We start from the raw sequence: 14,868 nt of genomic DNA on the forward strand, positions 1-14,868 counted from the left end.
CTTTCTTTCACACCTTGTTTTTTATTTTATTATTTTTATAAAAAATTAATATAAGATGTTGACGTGATTTAACCGTAACATTTCAAATAAGAAGGAAATGAAAGGAAAAGAGATTAAGAGGCCTCCAACAAATTTAGGCATGTACCCTTCAAAAAAGGAGCACTGAAATTATTAGGACAATAAGACAAGTCAAACCTAGTCCACCCAGAAATGCGAACGTGGCATTATTGCAAAAAAGTCCTCCAACGTCCTCATATTTTCCGATTCCCCTCCCTAGTCATTCACCCGCTCAACTTCAACTCCTCTGCAGCTAAACCCTTCGCAAATCCGACAACCTACTCCGTCCAGAAAAACCCAAAATCCTAACCCTCAGCCATGGCCCGCCGGACCCTCCCGATCTTTAAAAACCTCACGTACCGCCTCACGCCGGCACCATTTCTTCCCAAACCCCTCCCGAACACCCGATCCGTCACCTACATGCCCCGACCCGGCGATGGTGCCCCTCGGCCCGTAACCCTGATACCCGGCGATGGAATCGGTCCGCTCGTAACCAACGCCGTCGAGCAAGTCATGGAAGCGATGCACGCCCCCGTGTACTTCGAGCGCTACGACGTCCACGGCGACATGAAGCGGGTCCCGCCGGAGGTGATCGAGTCGATCCGGAAAAACAATGTGTGCTTGAAGGGCGGGCTGAAGACTCCGGTGGGCGGCGGCGTGAGCTCGCTCAACGTGCAGCTGAGAAAAGAGCTCGACCTTTACGCTTCGCTAGTAAACTGCTTCAACCTACCCGGCCTCCCCACCCGCCACGAGAACGTGGACATTGTCGTAATTAGAGAGAACACCGAGGGTGAATACGCCGGGCTCGAGCACGAGGTCGTCCCTGGCGTCGTTGAGAGCCTCAAGGTAATCAAAAACCCAAAGTTCAATCTTTCGCTCTGCAGTTTTGTGAAAATTGGGAATTGATTGTGAATGTGTTAGGTGATCACCAAGTTCTGCTCGGAGCGAATCGCCAAGTACGCTTTCGAGTATGCCTATTTGAACAACAGGAAGAAGGTGACTGCTGTGCACAAAGCCAACATTATGAAGCTGGCTGATGGGTTGTTCTTGGAGTCCTGCAGAGAGGTTGCTACAAAGTACCCAAGTATTAATTACAATGAAATCATCGTGGACAATTGCTGTATGCAACTTGTTTCGAAGCCCGAGCAATTTGATGTGATGGTAATGCGACTTCAGCTCAGAATTCTGTTTTGTGAATATGGTTTTTATATTTGGAGTGTGGATGTGTTCGTGGCATGATTAAAGTTTTATTTTTTGCTTTGACTAAGTGTGGATAATTTGGTTTAATTTTGGACTTGGTCTGACATCGGTTACTAGGATTTTGTTTGGCAGATGTAGACGCCTAGTGATTAGGAGTTTGTTTAGTAACAAATTCTGTCCTTCTCTCTTGTATTTAAGAGCTTGGAATAACTAATAAGACGTTAGTTCAAAAATGCTTTGGAATGGACTTGCTGCCTAGATGGGGCGGCTGCCAAGGAATTTAATTTTCATCTCACCCTGTTCTATTTTCCTTTTAGGCTTTAGCAAAGGAATCTTGAACTTGGGTTGATTCGATTTTAAGCAAAGTTCAGGTTTCTTGGAATGATGATCTGCGACTAGGAATTATTGGAAATACTTGGTTGACTGCAGTTGACTGGATTGTGATGAATTTGCAATTACTGGTATTCGCCTTTAAATATTATTTGGCTGTTGAAATGATGCCAATGTGAAAAGTTTCGAGCTTTGGAGTTTCTGTGATCTGAATTGTGAATTTGTGAGATGTATCTATGATTTGAATTGTGAAAACCATTTCTAATGTTTAGTCAAGAAGTGGTTCTATTCTTATCTTCTTATATGCTTCAGATCGGGTTTGACCCGTAATACAAAGGCTGGATATAAGATGAATTATTAGGTGCTTGTGACATGTCAGAATCGTCTGTTGAGAATCTTGCAAAGGTTCATACGCCAACCGATGATGCAAATTAGACATTCTCTTTTACTATTAGTTTTGATTTGAAGAAATTATGTATTTTAAGTGGAGAATTACTTCACAGCTTGGGCTTGTTAACCTTATTGGTGCCTAAAAAGTCAAGACTGGCCAGCATTGAGCTACACTTTGGGCTAGTAGCTCTTGTAGGTATTATGCTATTGTGATAACCTATGAAGAAGTAAAAGAGTAAATGGAAAAGAGTATGAGAGTTTAAAACCTGTGAGTCACATCAAAACATTGACTGAGTTTTTCGAGTCTGATGTCTATGTGGAGTGGATGTGGTAGGTCGAGAAGTAAGCATAGAAAGATAGTAATGCTCTATTTAAAGCCGGGAAAAGAAGAACAATCTGGATGCGCTCAAGTGAAATATCAGCCTGGATTCATATAGTCGAATAAAACACGAATAGTGCGATAGTCTGTTCATACCTTGTTTCCTAATGTGAATTCCTAGTTCTGCTGTTTTAACTTGGATCAAAATCTTGTGTTTCTAATGAGTTTGCTTCTTGTTTCATATGTTGATCATGAACTCGGTTTTTTCTGTTCCTTGGGAGCTGGTGGGAAGGGTAAATTGAATCTAGGACTTGGTATTTGCCCTTGTAATCTGGGTTCCAAATGGGAAGTATCCTTTCCACAAAATGGTAAGACTGTTCATGTGGCACTTCCCAGACCCCACACTGGCAAAAGGCTCTGTTTATTGGATCATCTTGCATTTGAGAAAACGTATTTATCTGGGCCCAACCCTCAGCTTCGGATGCTTCATGCTTGCTCTTCATTTTAGCCAAAAGACCTATCTATGTTGTTGAGCTAAAAATGAGTTGTCTATTGAAATTTAAAATAGATGTTTGCCTGGTTTCGAACTTCACAGTTGGTTATATGTGCTACTTTTTTTCCTGTCCCATTTACAGAGGTTGTCTCATGTCTTGCAGGTCACTCCCAATCTTTATGGAAATCTAGTGGCAAATACGGCAGCTGGTATTGCTGGAGGCACTGGTGTCATGCCAGGAGGTAGAAACTCTTGTTTAATTTAATTGATTAAATTATGCTGCCAGGCCTTGCAAATTTTATATCGATTGTTGAAGTTGTGTTTTTTTATTAACACCGTCATGATATATCTACTTCACCCCTTGATAGAAGAAAGATCATTTGCTAGCTTTAAGCGCTGAAGCCCACTTATAATATATCTTGTTCTTGTAGTCGGTTTCTTCTAAACAGTGCCTCATTATCTCTTTGGTAACTACAGGAAATGTGGGTGCTGATCACGCTGTTTTTGAGCAAGGTGCTTCGGCAGGAAATGTCGGAAATGAAAAGTTGTGGGAGCAAAAGAAGGCCAATCCAGTTGCTTTGCTTCTATCATCAGCAATGATGTTGAGGCATCTCCAGTTTCCTTCATTTGCTGATCGACTTGAAACAGCGGTGAAGCGAGTAATATTAGAAGGCAAGTATCGGACAAAAGATCTCGGAGGAGTCAGCACTACCCAAGAGGTCGTTGATGCTGTAATTGGTAAACTGGACTGATTGACGGGGAACATGTCAATTGCGTTTACCTGGGCTATACTTCGGACTGTTGATTACCCACCGTTGTCACGTGGTCTGGTTTATAATGGTTTCTTCTACACTGTTGGTAGGTTATCCTACATCTGTCGATATGCGATATTTTTTTTTTTCACCCTATTCGGGAATAATCGGAATTGATCCTAATAGCGATTCAGTAATAAAGAATATGCAAGAGTCCCACCGTTTAAAGTTTCTGATTTGATGAGATTGGGTTATGTGGCCTGAGATTGGGTTAAGCATAGTACAGCTATCAGTAACCTGGGGACGGTTTGATTAACATCATACAGAATTCTACTGTTAAGGCTAATGCCTCAAATCGTATTGTAAACGATGGAAGGCGCCTTCGTAGGCGAAGGCAGACAACCGTTCGGGAGATACAGTAGGTTCCCTTGAATCATTGGAAGCCATCTGAAAATGAAACCAAAGAAACTAACAGAATGACGAGAAGCTCTCTCAGTTCTTTTCAGCTACCAGGGGGCGCTTGGATTCAGAGAAGCATATGCAAGTAGATCCACATTGTTTTCAAACAAGGATGTCCTTTCTTCGGTTAGACGCAACCGTGCTTCTATTCCTCTGCAATCTCTTTTGATACACCAAAACAAACGTATTCTTAGGCAAAGGCACCGGCAAACCTGCACTGGCATGTGCATCCAAAACTGTTTGCGTTACCATTTCTTGTTAAAGATCAACACCAGCCTATTAAACCCAGCCCAAGGTCAGGTGCAAAGGAACTAGATTGTTCTAGTTCAAACATGCATGAGATTATTCTAGAAGATTCTAGCAAGCAATCACCGACATGTGGCACCGACAAGACATGAAGTGACAACCAAATAAGAAGTATCTTAGAATAGTGTGTGGTGTGACATAAAGTAAGGAATCTATGTGTTGTAAAGTATAAGTATGACTAAAGTAAAGTGTGATGAGTTATAAAAGGAGATTCCCTCTCATTGTTGTAGTGATCCTGTTGTAAAATGATCGTACTGGAAAGAAAGTTTATGGGTAAGGGAGTCTATGAGCGAACATAGAAGAGGCTTAATAAGCTTGTGATTGAAAAGTTCCTGATGCTGACATGAATGAGGCTTGTGTGGGAATCCAACAGCTTCTAAGAAGGCATATTCTGTGTATAGTAGATATGGAGGCACTAGTATCTACTAACGCAGTGATTACAACTGGGCCTTCATTTGGTGGAGTTATTATCAGGCAAAGGCGTGGCCTGAATGAATCTCCGGGATTGTAAGTTGCCTGGATGGGAAAGACTGCTTCTTCATCAGAGTCATCTGATGACTGTAATAAGTCATCAGATGACTCTGATGAAGAAGAAAGAAAACTTCTGCTTGAATGTTGTGCTGATGTTCCAAATAAGTTATGGGAATGAGAACATCATTTCGCAAAGCTTCCATACAAGCAAGGATGGAAAATGCCTCACCAGACCATCACATCCAGAAATGCCTAATGACGAAGAGCTATGCAAGGAAGAGATCAACTCCCTGTTGCAATTAGGGTTGATCAGACCAACCAAGTCCCCCTGGGCAAGTTAGGCATTCTACATATATATTGAAATGTTCCCATCTTCTCTATGTCAGACTATAATAAGTTGTCATCAGGCTGAGCATGAGGCGCTTCTCAAAAATAGATAAGACCAAAATTCTGCACTTACCTGGGACGATATAAATCGATGAATTTTACCCTTCAAGTCAGTTCTTTGAGCTCAACATGTTCTGTGCTACCTTGAACAGTAGTATATATATGAAAGTGTTATAACTTGCTTGACTTTGGAAAAATACTGGTTGTCAATGAAACTCTTAGGCTGAGTAACGCTATGCTAGGCTTGTTTCGTAAAGCAGTGAAAGATATCCCAGTAAAGGGTAAGTCCTCAATTTCAAATCGGTTAGGCCCTTTGTTAATTCATACATAAAAGTACTCGTAATGCTTTGAAGGATACACAATACCAGCTGGCTAGACGATTTTGCTTGTTACCCATGCTCTTCATTTAACTTCTAACACATTCAAGGATCACTTGGAGTTCAATCCATGGCGTTGGAAGGTATCCGTCTTTCAAAGTATACCAGTGACTTTTTTTCAAATAACTTTCATTTTTGGGAGAACCTGATCACGATCACAAAGCTATCTGACACCGAACTTTGTTTATGCATATTTATGTTTTGTATGGAATTAGAACCTTGAAAAATCCTATCAAGAAATTGGTGTAGTTGCCAGGGAACTGACCTAAGGCTCATTACATGGGTTGGATCGAAAGCTTAAGGGAACTGACATTGCACAACCACTACTATTACTAAAAAAAGTATATATGAAAAAAGAAATGAAAAAGAAAAAAAATTCGAAAAGAACAAAAAAATACATCAAGATAGTATGTGTAGAAGTATTAAATAAAGAGGACGAAAGGTAGAGATTTTAATCGAGTTTTCTTAACTATGTTGGTTCACTTTACACCAAAAGAAGTTCATGAATCTTTTTTTGGAATCTTAACGAAACACTCATGGTACTATTCACTTTTAACGTTAAGGATATTTTTACCTTGAAAAGTCACTCTTAGTACTATTCACTTATACATTTATTTTGTCATTTTCATTAAAATAAAAGTTTTTGAGGATTTTTCGTTAGTTTTCCTTTGTTTTTTTTTTTTTTTTTTCTTTTCCCTAATTGATTATGTATGGCTTAGACTTTGTGGTGGGATTGGTTGGAACTTTTGAAATGATGTTCTAATTTTTAACATTTTCCATGGCTTGCGACTTGAAGGTGAAAATTGTCTTACTCAAGTTTTGTTTAAGTTTGTAGTTTGTTAGTTTTTAATTTGTTTTTCAATTTTGTTTTACTTGAGGACAAGCAACAAGCTAAGTTTGGGGTATTTTGATGAGTCGATTTTATACTTTATATTTTACCCAAATCTTAGTTATAATTTGTTGGTTATTTTGGTATAACTTTGTTATGTATTTTTAATATAGGACATTCGACTTTCTCTTGAGCAAAAAGTGATCAAACGGATGAATTTTGGAGTGATTCTAATTGGAGGATGTTCGTGAGTGTTTTAAGATGATTGTATCAAAATTCCAGATTTTTCTACCAAGCCGTTTGACCGTGGCAATGAAATAAATGTCTAGCGCGTAACTTTCCCAAATTGACGTTTCTGGACGTTTTGGGTATTTTGAAGGTCAAGATGGTATATTTTGAGGAAGATTCCTTCTGAGGATTTGTTAGGAACGTCTCAAGCTTTAAAAAGAGATATTTTGGGACCAAATTGAAGTAGATTTGGTTGGTCAAAAGATGGATTTTCTCTACAGTCCGAATTCCAGTTTAAATAGAAAACTTTTTATTTCCTTATTATCTTATTCTATTATGTTTCTTAGTTTTTAGAAGACCTTTTCTAGTAAGGATTTTATTTTTTAGTGGAATAAATAAGGCTTTTTTAGTCATTAGGGTTTAGGAGAAGGGGGAGAGAAGAACGTATTATTTTGGAGAATTTTAGACCTTTTACCTACAAGATGTTTTATATCCATGTTTTTAATAATATTTTGTTTTATTTCCTAATTAACTTATTCTATTATGTTTCTTAGTTTTTATAAGACGTTTTCTAGTATGGATTTTATTTTGTAGTGATATAAATAAGGCTTTTTAGCCATTAGGGTTTAGGAGAAGAGGGAGAGAAGAGCGCATTATTTTGGAGAATTTCAGACTTTTTACTTACAAAATGTTTTAATCCATGTTTTTAATAATATTTTGTTTTATGATTATTCATAACTAGTTTCGTTTGCTAGGGTGAGACCACAAGCCTTAGCAAGAATATGTAATTTCTTTTCAATTTACTTATGATATTATCCATGCAGGTTTTGAGTTATTAATCACCGATTCACAGTGTTCATACTATCTAAGTGTTTTAGTGATTGGCCAGTATTAGGATATTTAGAAAAGTAATTTGATGCAATTTTGGCGAAGGGCTGTCCCTGAAATTGACTAAGACTTCTTGTGGTTAATATGTGTAACTTCTTAGGATGGACGACACGTCTTAAGGGTTATATGGTTTTTCAAAAGGTTTTCACAAAACTTAATGAGTCTTGCATGTTCACATTTGATCTGGACATCACGGATGGGTTGCATGTTAGATATACGTTCTATGTTGGAGGTTACAAGTAGGATGGAGGTTACAAGTAGGATATATATTAGGAAAGCCTAACCTTCAAATATGCATAGGTAATTCATAAGTAATTGTAAGAACTACGTATGATTGTTAAGGTGATGGCATAATTCTAGTGCTTAAATAGATTTTCAAAATATTTTCTTTTGTTTTATTTTTATTTTTATAAATTATCCATTTTCCTTATCAGGATCGAGACTAACAAGAATGGTTGGGACAACAAACATCCATTTGGTTTGTTTTTTAGATACCCGTATTAACCATCGAAGACTGTTGAAGTGACTAATTCTTGTGGTTCACTCGATAAATTTCTACCTCTCCATCTCTGAGATGTTTGGATTTTTCAAAACTCCATGGACATCCCATTATTTTCGTATCCGTAATAGTGCGAAAAGAAGGCCAACTCCAAGTTGTTCAAGAATAGTGGCGTTGACTTTCTTGACCCTTTGCCTTAGGATCAGTCACTGTGCAAAACTACCTTACTTGAGCTGCTATACTATGATAACCTTGTACTCTTGCAAGTATTTTTAAGTATTTTTATTCTTACTTTTGCAGGTGGTAAAAATCATATTTGGAAATATGTTGTCAACATTTACAAATATTACGATTACAAATAAAATAAATACCAGTGCCTCCCATAACCTAGCTCATTGTTCATCTTACTTGTCTCCTCCAATCCTTGTTTCTTAGCTATTCTCTTCTGAGTGTCTCAAGATGTATCTCTACAACAATTAGCCTAACCCTTCCGCTTCGCCTCTTCAGTTCATTCTCCAAAGCATCCACATCCTCTCTCAATTTTTTGACTCGTCCCGCTCTTTCCATAAACTGCTTTTACTCAAAGCGGATAGAACATGCGGTTCCAACCATCCTAAGAAAATCTGAAGAAGTCGAGCACCTCCCATAAAAGTTGAAGGCGTTCACAGGCATCCTTGGTCATTTCATTGACCATTGTTGTCTTCAGAGAGTGTAGGACTTCTTGTAGACATTGAAATTTATGTTGACCAATGTATTAAAATTACAACCTTTATTCATTTCACCAACCTCACACACTTATTTCACCTACATCACACACTCATTTCACCTACAACTTCCACTTACTTCACCAACCTCACACACTTATTTCACCTACATCACACACTTACTTCACCTACCAACTCCATTTATTTCACCTATAACATCCACTCACTTCACCAAAAAAATGGATTGTGGTGATTCACTCTCAAAGCCTATAAATAGGCTTCTCCATCAAGAGAAAAAAGGGAAAGGAATTTACATCACACCAAAACCTTGAAGCTTTGGAACTCTAAAGCTCTCAAGCAAATCCCGAAGGATTAAGAAAACTCTCTTCGTTCTTCGTCAAATCCTCCTTCAAGATCAAGCCCCGATGGCCCTTGAAGAACTTCCACCAACTCAAGATCAAGCCCCGATGGCCTTTGAAGAACTTCCACCAACTCAAGATCAAGCCCCAACGGCCATTTGGATCAACAACCTCAACAAATCCACACATCCAATCGTTCTTCAAGATTAAGCCCAAAAGCCCTTGAAGGTCCGCTCATCCATCAACCTTCAAGATCAAGCGCAAAAGCCCTTAAAGAAATCTGCACAACCATTATTCAAGATCAAGCCCAAAAGCCCCCTTCAAGATCCATTCATCAACTGTTCATCCCTAGATCAAGCCCCGACGACCCTTTGGATCAACAGCTCATCCACAAACCCACACCTTACGAAGATAGAATCAGAGGACCAAATTACAAAGAGATTGTAACCCCAACATCATTAATATAAAATATTATTTTTGTACACGTATTCTTGTTTCAGGAAAGTTCATGTTTACAAATTTGGCATGCCTGGTGGGACCTCTCTACTTCTCATCTCTATCCTCAAATCATCGAAAAACACAAATGGCATCAAGAAAGGATCAAGCTGTTCCCGCAATCAAAGTGAAGAACAAGAACATCATCGCCGCAAGTGGTGATATTTCTTGCATCAAAACCCGAAGTAAGGCAAAAGCTCTTTTTGCCGCAGCTTCCGCCCCTGCATTAACTCTGTCAAAGGAACAAGAGCACCTGAGGCACGAGCTTGTGATCACTCTAGCCTTGCTAAGGGCGCCAAGAGGGGAGAGCCCGAGAAAATACTCAGAGTCCCTACTCTCCGATGCTGATTCGAGCGACAGTACAACCATGCAAGTCATGACCACTGGAGCAACTTCAATAGAGGAGCAACTAGCTCAGATGAATGAAGCAATCCCAAAGCTCACACGGACTGTGGAAGAGAAGGACTTGCAGATCGCTGCACTCGTCAACCAACTAAATTCGTGGCCCGACGTGAAAGTCGACCCAAATGTTGGTCTATTAAAGAAAGAAGTCAACGAAGAAGATGAGCCTCCAAAGGAGAAAGTCAAAGAGAAGCTGAAGCTAGACCAAGCAACGGCGTTCATGGGATCTCTCTCTATCCAGCAGCTACAGGAGATGATCGCAAGCACCATCAAGACACAATATGAAGGAAGCTCACATGACTCCGTACTGTACTCAAAGCCTTACTCCAAGAAGATTGATGCTTTAAAGATGCCAAAGGGTTATCAGCCCCCAAAATTCATGCAGTTCGATGGAAGAGGCAACATAAAGCAACATGTCGCCCATTTCATTGAAACTTGCAACAATGCTAGGACAGAGGGAGACTACCTCGTCAAATAGTTCGTGCGTTCGCTGAAAAGTAATGCTTTTGACTGGTACACCGACCTCGAACCTGAGTCTATCAACAGTTGGGATCAGCTAGAAAGGGAATTCCTTAACCGCTTCTACAACACTCGCCACACTGTAAGCATACTAGAGCTGACCAGTACGAAACAGTGGAAGGATGAACCTGTCGTCGACTACATCAATAGATGGCGCTCCTTAAGTCTGGATTGCAAAGATCGACTTTCTGAAACCTCCACCATTGAGATGTGCGTTCAAGGCATGCACTGGGGGTTACGTTACATCCTCCAAGGCATAAAACTGAGAACATTTGAGGAGTTGGCAACGACATAGAGATGAGTATCATTAATCACGGGAAGAAGGAGCCGATTACTAACTTCAAGAAGGATAAAGTATTCGCCCCAAATGTAGATAAGACTGGGAAGAAGCCCATTAAGGAAGCTTTCACCGTCAACACTACCCTCATCAAGACCTCCTTAGCGCCCATCAAGATCTCCTCCAAGAAGAAAGCGAAGGAGATAAAGAAAGGTGAGCCTTCTCGCACCCAAGACACTACAAGAGCACCTTGAGGGAGCTGGAACAGAAAACGTACCCTTTTCCTGACTCTGACATGGCTGCAATGTTATACGACTTGCTGAAAAAAAAGGTGATCGAGCTACCCGAATGCAAGCGTCCTAAAGAGATGAATCGCATAAACGATCCTAGGTACTGCAAATACCATCGTATTGTGAGCCATCCTGTTGGCAAGTGCTTCGTTCTTAAAGAACTCATCATGAAGCTAGCACAATAAGGGCAAATTGAGCTCGACCTTGAAGACACAGCCGTAACGCATACCACTACAATTGCGTTTGGATCGTTCGATCCCATGTCTTTCCAAGCGACACCTGACCATTCCCATGAACACTTAAGCTGCACGGCACCTCCTGCACAACCATCATTGGGGGGAAGCGACCAAGATGCATATACCGATGATGAAGAAGGATGGACATTGGTAACCTACAAAAAGACAAGGAAGCCAAAACCACGAGTCATACAACCAAAGGCGGAATGAAGAGGAAATCATCATCGCCACAACAATGGGAAGCCTAAAAGAAACATAAAAGTTGATAAGACAACATATACTGGGGAACCTATGGAGCAGGAGCCACGCATTCCCGTTTCCTTGCATGAGTATTTCCCGAAGTACTTTTTCCAACAGTGTACTACCGTCGCTTGTCACATGGTTGAAGTAGAAATAGAAAAGCCCTCAAAAGGCAAAGCTATCGCCACTGAGGTAGAAAAGACCCTCACACCAGAAGAAGGTCTGCCAACACACTTTAGTATCAAGGAAGCACTACAATTGCCAAAAAGGATGCGAAGAGCACTAGCAGCAGTCTTGTCAAGTCCCGTCGACCATGAAGTGCAAGAAGGCAACGGCGAAGACTTGAAGCTTCAGCCACATGAATGTGCCATATGTTGTGCCACCCATGACGCAATTAACTTCACTGATGAAGACTTACTGCTGGGATTAAAGCTTCACAACCGTCATCTCTTCGTCTCAGGGTACATAAGGGAACACAAAGTCAATCGCATGCTTGTAGATGGTGGGTCGACCATAAACATCATGCCAAAATCAACAATGACCACAATCGGCATCAAGGTAGATGAATTATCCCTAAGCCGTCTGCTGATCCAGGGTTTTAACCAGGGAAGACAAAGGACAATGAGCATGATCTGAGTGGAGATGACTATTGGTGAGCTCAAATCAAGCACGATATTCCACGTGATTGATGCAAGAACTTCCTACAACTTGCTCTTAGGAAGACCTTGGATCCACGCAAATGGGGTAGTACCGTCCACCCTTCACCAATGCTTAAAATTTTACCGAGAAGGAGTGAAGGTGATCTAAGGCGACACCAAGCCATTCACCGAAGCCGAATCACACTTTGCAAACGCCAAGTTCTACATGGAGGAAGACATGGTGCCCGAAGCTCTTCTAGAAGAGATCAGATCCACGGGCAAAACAGCACCTAAAAAGCAGGAGTGGCAAGCCATGCCTAAAACGCAAAAAGGGCAAGCCGTGCCATCTTTAAGCATAGACAATGACGAGCCTGCTAAACCTATAACAACCAAAGGGACTAGACGCCTTCAAAAGGACTGAACACACCCATATTTCGATACATCCCGATGTTAAAAAGAAAGAATGGTCAATCTCTATTCGAAATTGGAGCAAGAAAAGCCGATACACAATGGCACAAGGATAATGTGAAGTTGCTCAAAACTAATGTAGTTTTACCTCTAACACAGCTAGGCGGTGCTAAGGTTGCAAGACTACCACAAGGCTTCATTAAAGCTTTACCAAATGGGTGGAATCAAGCTTTCTTCCAACCAAGATGACCGAGGAAGGTTTTGATCCAAACGCGTACAAACTCATGTCGAAGGTTGGGTATGACTTCGCTTCCTCTTCTAATCATGGAAAGAAGGTTTCAAACACCATCAGTGACAAAGAATGTAACCTCACCAAGACTCAAAAGAAGTTGAAGGAGCATGGTTACGGGGTTGACAACAACAAAGCTAGACTTGGTTTTACACTAAATGCACCCGTGATGATTTCAAACAAAGCGAACAACACTAGTGCTCAATCCGTCAGTGTGAGCATTGAACAAGACCAAGAGGAGCACAAACCCACCCCTCGGACGTCATTTTTCGATAGGATAAGCCGTTCAAGACCCAGAATTTCAGTGCTTAATCGCATTGGTGGTCAAGACCGAACTTCCGTCTTCAAAAGGCTTAACGTGTCAACATCCCAAAGCTCTGTTTCAGAAGGTTGTCAAAACCTAAGAAACAAAGCAACACAGCTAGCTCTCTTCCACAACAGTCAGCTTCGGAAAGATTTGAAGATAATGAGAAGCCTTCTAGAAAGAGGAAGACAACACCAAAGGAAGAAAAACTCGACGGGTTAGCAGAAAAAGGCAACATTCCAAGCTTGATTCCTTCAAGGATGAAGCGCCAAACAATCTTAGAGGTTGACACAAATGGACCATTGAAAGTAAGAAGGCATACTATCATCCACACCAGACAATCCTCATGCCAACAAGCTCGAGAAGACAGCACTGAAGAGGAGGTCCAAGATGTCTTCGACATCATGATTCAAGAAGGCAAAGAAGACGAAATCCCCGAGGAAGATGTCACTGCTGCACCATCACAGCTCGAAGATGGGGGGCAAGCCACGGTTGATGATCTCAAGGAACTCAACTTAGGCACAAACGAGGAACCAAAACCTATCTTCGTAAGTGCATTATTAAGTACGGATGAGATAGAGGAGTATTACCAGCTGCTATTAGAGTACAAAGACGTCTTTGCTTGGACCTACAAAGAAATGCCTAGCTTGGACCCTATCATTGTTGTTCATCATCTTGCGGTTAAGCCTGGAACGCGACCGATAAAGCAAACTCAAAGACGCTATCAATTTGAGCTCATCCCACAAATCAAGGTCGAGATCGACAAGCTAATCGAAGCAGGCTTTATTTGAGAAGTGCAATACCCTAAGTGGATCTCCAACATCGTCGTTGTCCTTAAGAAATCAGGACAAATACGTGTTTGCGTAGACTTCCGGGACCTCAACGATGCTTGCCCAAAGGACAACTTCCCTTTGCCAATCATTGAAATCATGGTGGACGCAACCACTGGCCATGAGGCATTGTCATTCATGGATGGCTCTTCTGGGTACAATCAAATTCGCATGGCCCTCGAAGATGAGGAACTAACAGCCTTTCGCACTTCAAAAGGTATCAACTGCTACAAGGTGATGCCCTTTGGTCTAAAGAACGTTGGAGCTACGTATCAACGCGCAATGCAGAAAATCTTCAATGACATGCTACACAAAAATGTAGAATGTTACGTAGATGATGTGGTGGTTAAGACAAAGAAAAGATCAGACCATTTGAAGGATTTGCGAATAGTGTTCGAAAGGCTGCAAAAATACAACCTCAAGATGAACCCGTTAAAGTGTGCGTTTGGCGTCACCTCTGGAAAATTCCTCGGCTTCATCGTCAATCACCGTGGTATTGAAGTGGACCAATCAAAGATCAAGGCCATTCAAAGCATGCCCAAGCCAAGAAACTTGCACGAGCTGAAAAGTCTACAATGAAGGCTAGCCTTCATCAGACGTTTCATCTCCAACCTCGCAGGGCGTTGTCAACCATTTAGTAGCCTTATGAAGAAAGATGTTCCATTTGTATGGGACGAAGCATGCCATAATGCTTTTGAAAGCATAAAGAAATATTTGTCAACTCCACCTGTCCTGGGGGCACCTGTGCCCGGGAAACCGCTCATATTGTATATTGCTGCTCAGGAAAGTTCAATCGGAGTACTATTGGCACAAGAGAATGAATCCCAGAAAGAATGAGCACTTTACTACCTCAGTTAAACTCTTACCGGCGCTGAGTTAAACTATTCCCCAA

The 14,868-nt window shown here is 41.0% G+C and overlaps 1 protein-coding gene and 1 pseudogene across 2 annotated transcripts; both read left to right on the forward strand.

Moving 5' to 3' along the window:
• Positions 1 to 205: 205 nt before the first annotated feature.
• Positions 206 to 3,769, forward strand: LOC137726478 (isocitrate dehydrogenase [NAD] regulatory subunit 1, mitochondrial). Of its 2 annotated transcripts, none has more exons than XM_068465415.2 (4): positions 206 to 903; positions 979 to 1,218; positions 2,953 to 3,031; positions 3,267 to 3,769. In XM_068465415.2, exons 1-4 carry the CDS (start codon positions 376 to 378, stop codon positions 3,539 to 3,541), a joined length of 1,122 nt encoding a protein of 373 aa, XP_068321516.1. In that variant the 5' UTR covers positions 206 to 375; the 3' UTR covers positions 3,542 to 3,769. The 2 variants fall into 2 exon arrangements, with proteins under 2 accessions (XP_068321516.1, XP_088550669.1); XM_088694543.1 differs by having other exon boundaries at positions 236 to 903; positions 991 to 1,218.
• A 6,992-nt stretch (positions 3,770 to 10,761) lies between these two features.
• LOC148696856 (uncharacterized) lies at positions 10,762 to 14,555 on the forward strand (annotated as a pseudogene).
• The last annotated feature ends 313 nt before the right edge of the window (positions 14,556 to 14,868 follow it).

This window comes from Pyrus communis, chromosome 5 (assembly GCF_041283825.1).
Source record: "Pyrus communis isolate YQ-2024b chromosome 5, ASM4128382v1, whole genome shotgun sequence".
Lineage (NCBI taxonomy): Eukaryota > Viridiplantae > Streptophyta > Magnoliopsida > Rosales > Rosaceae > Pyrus > Pyrus communis.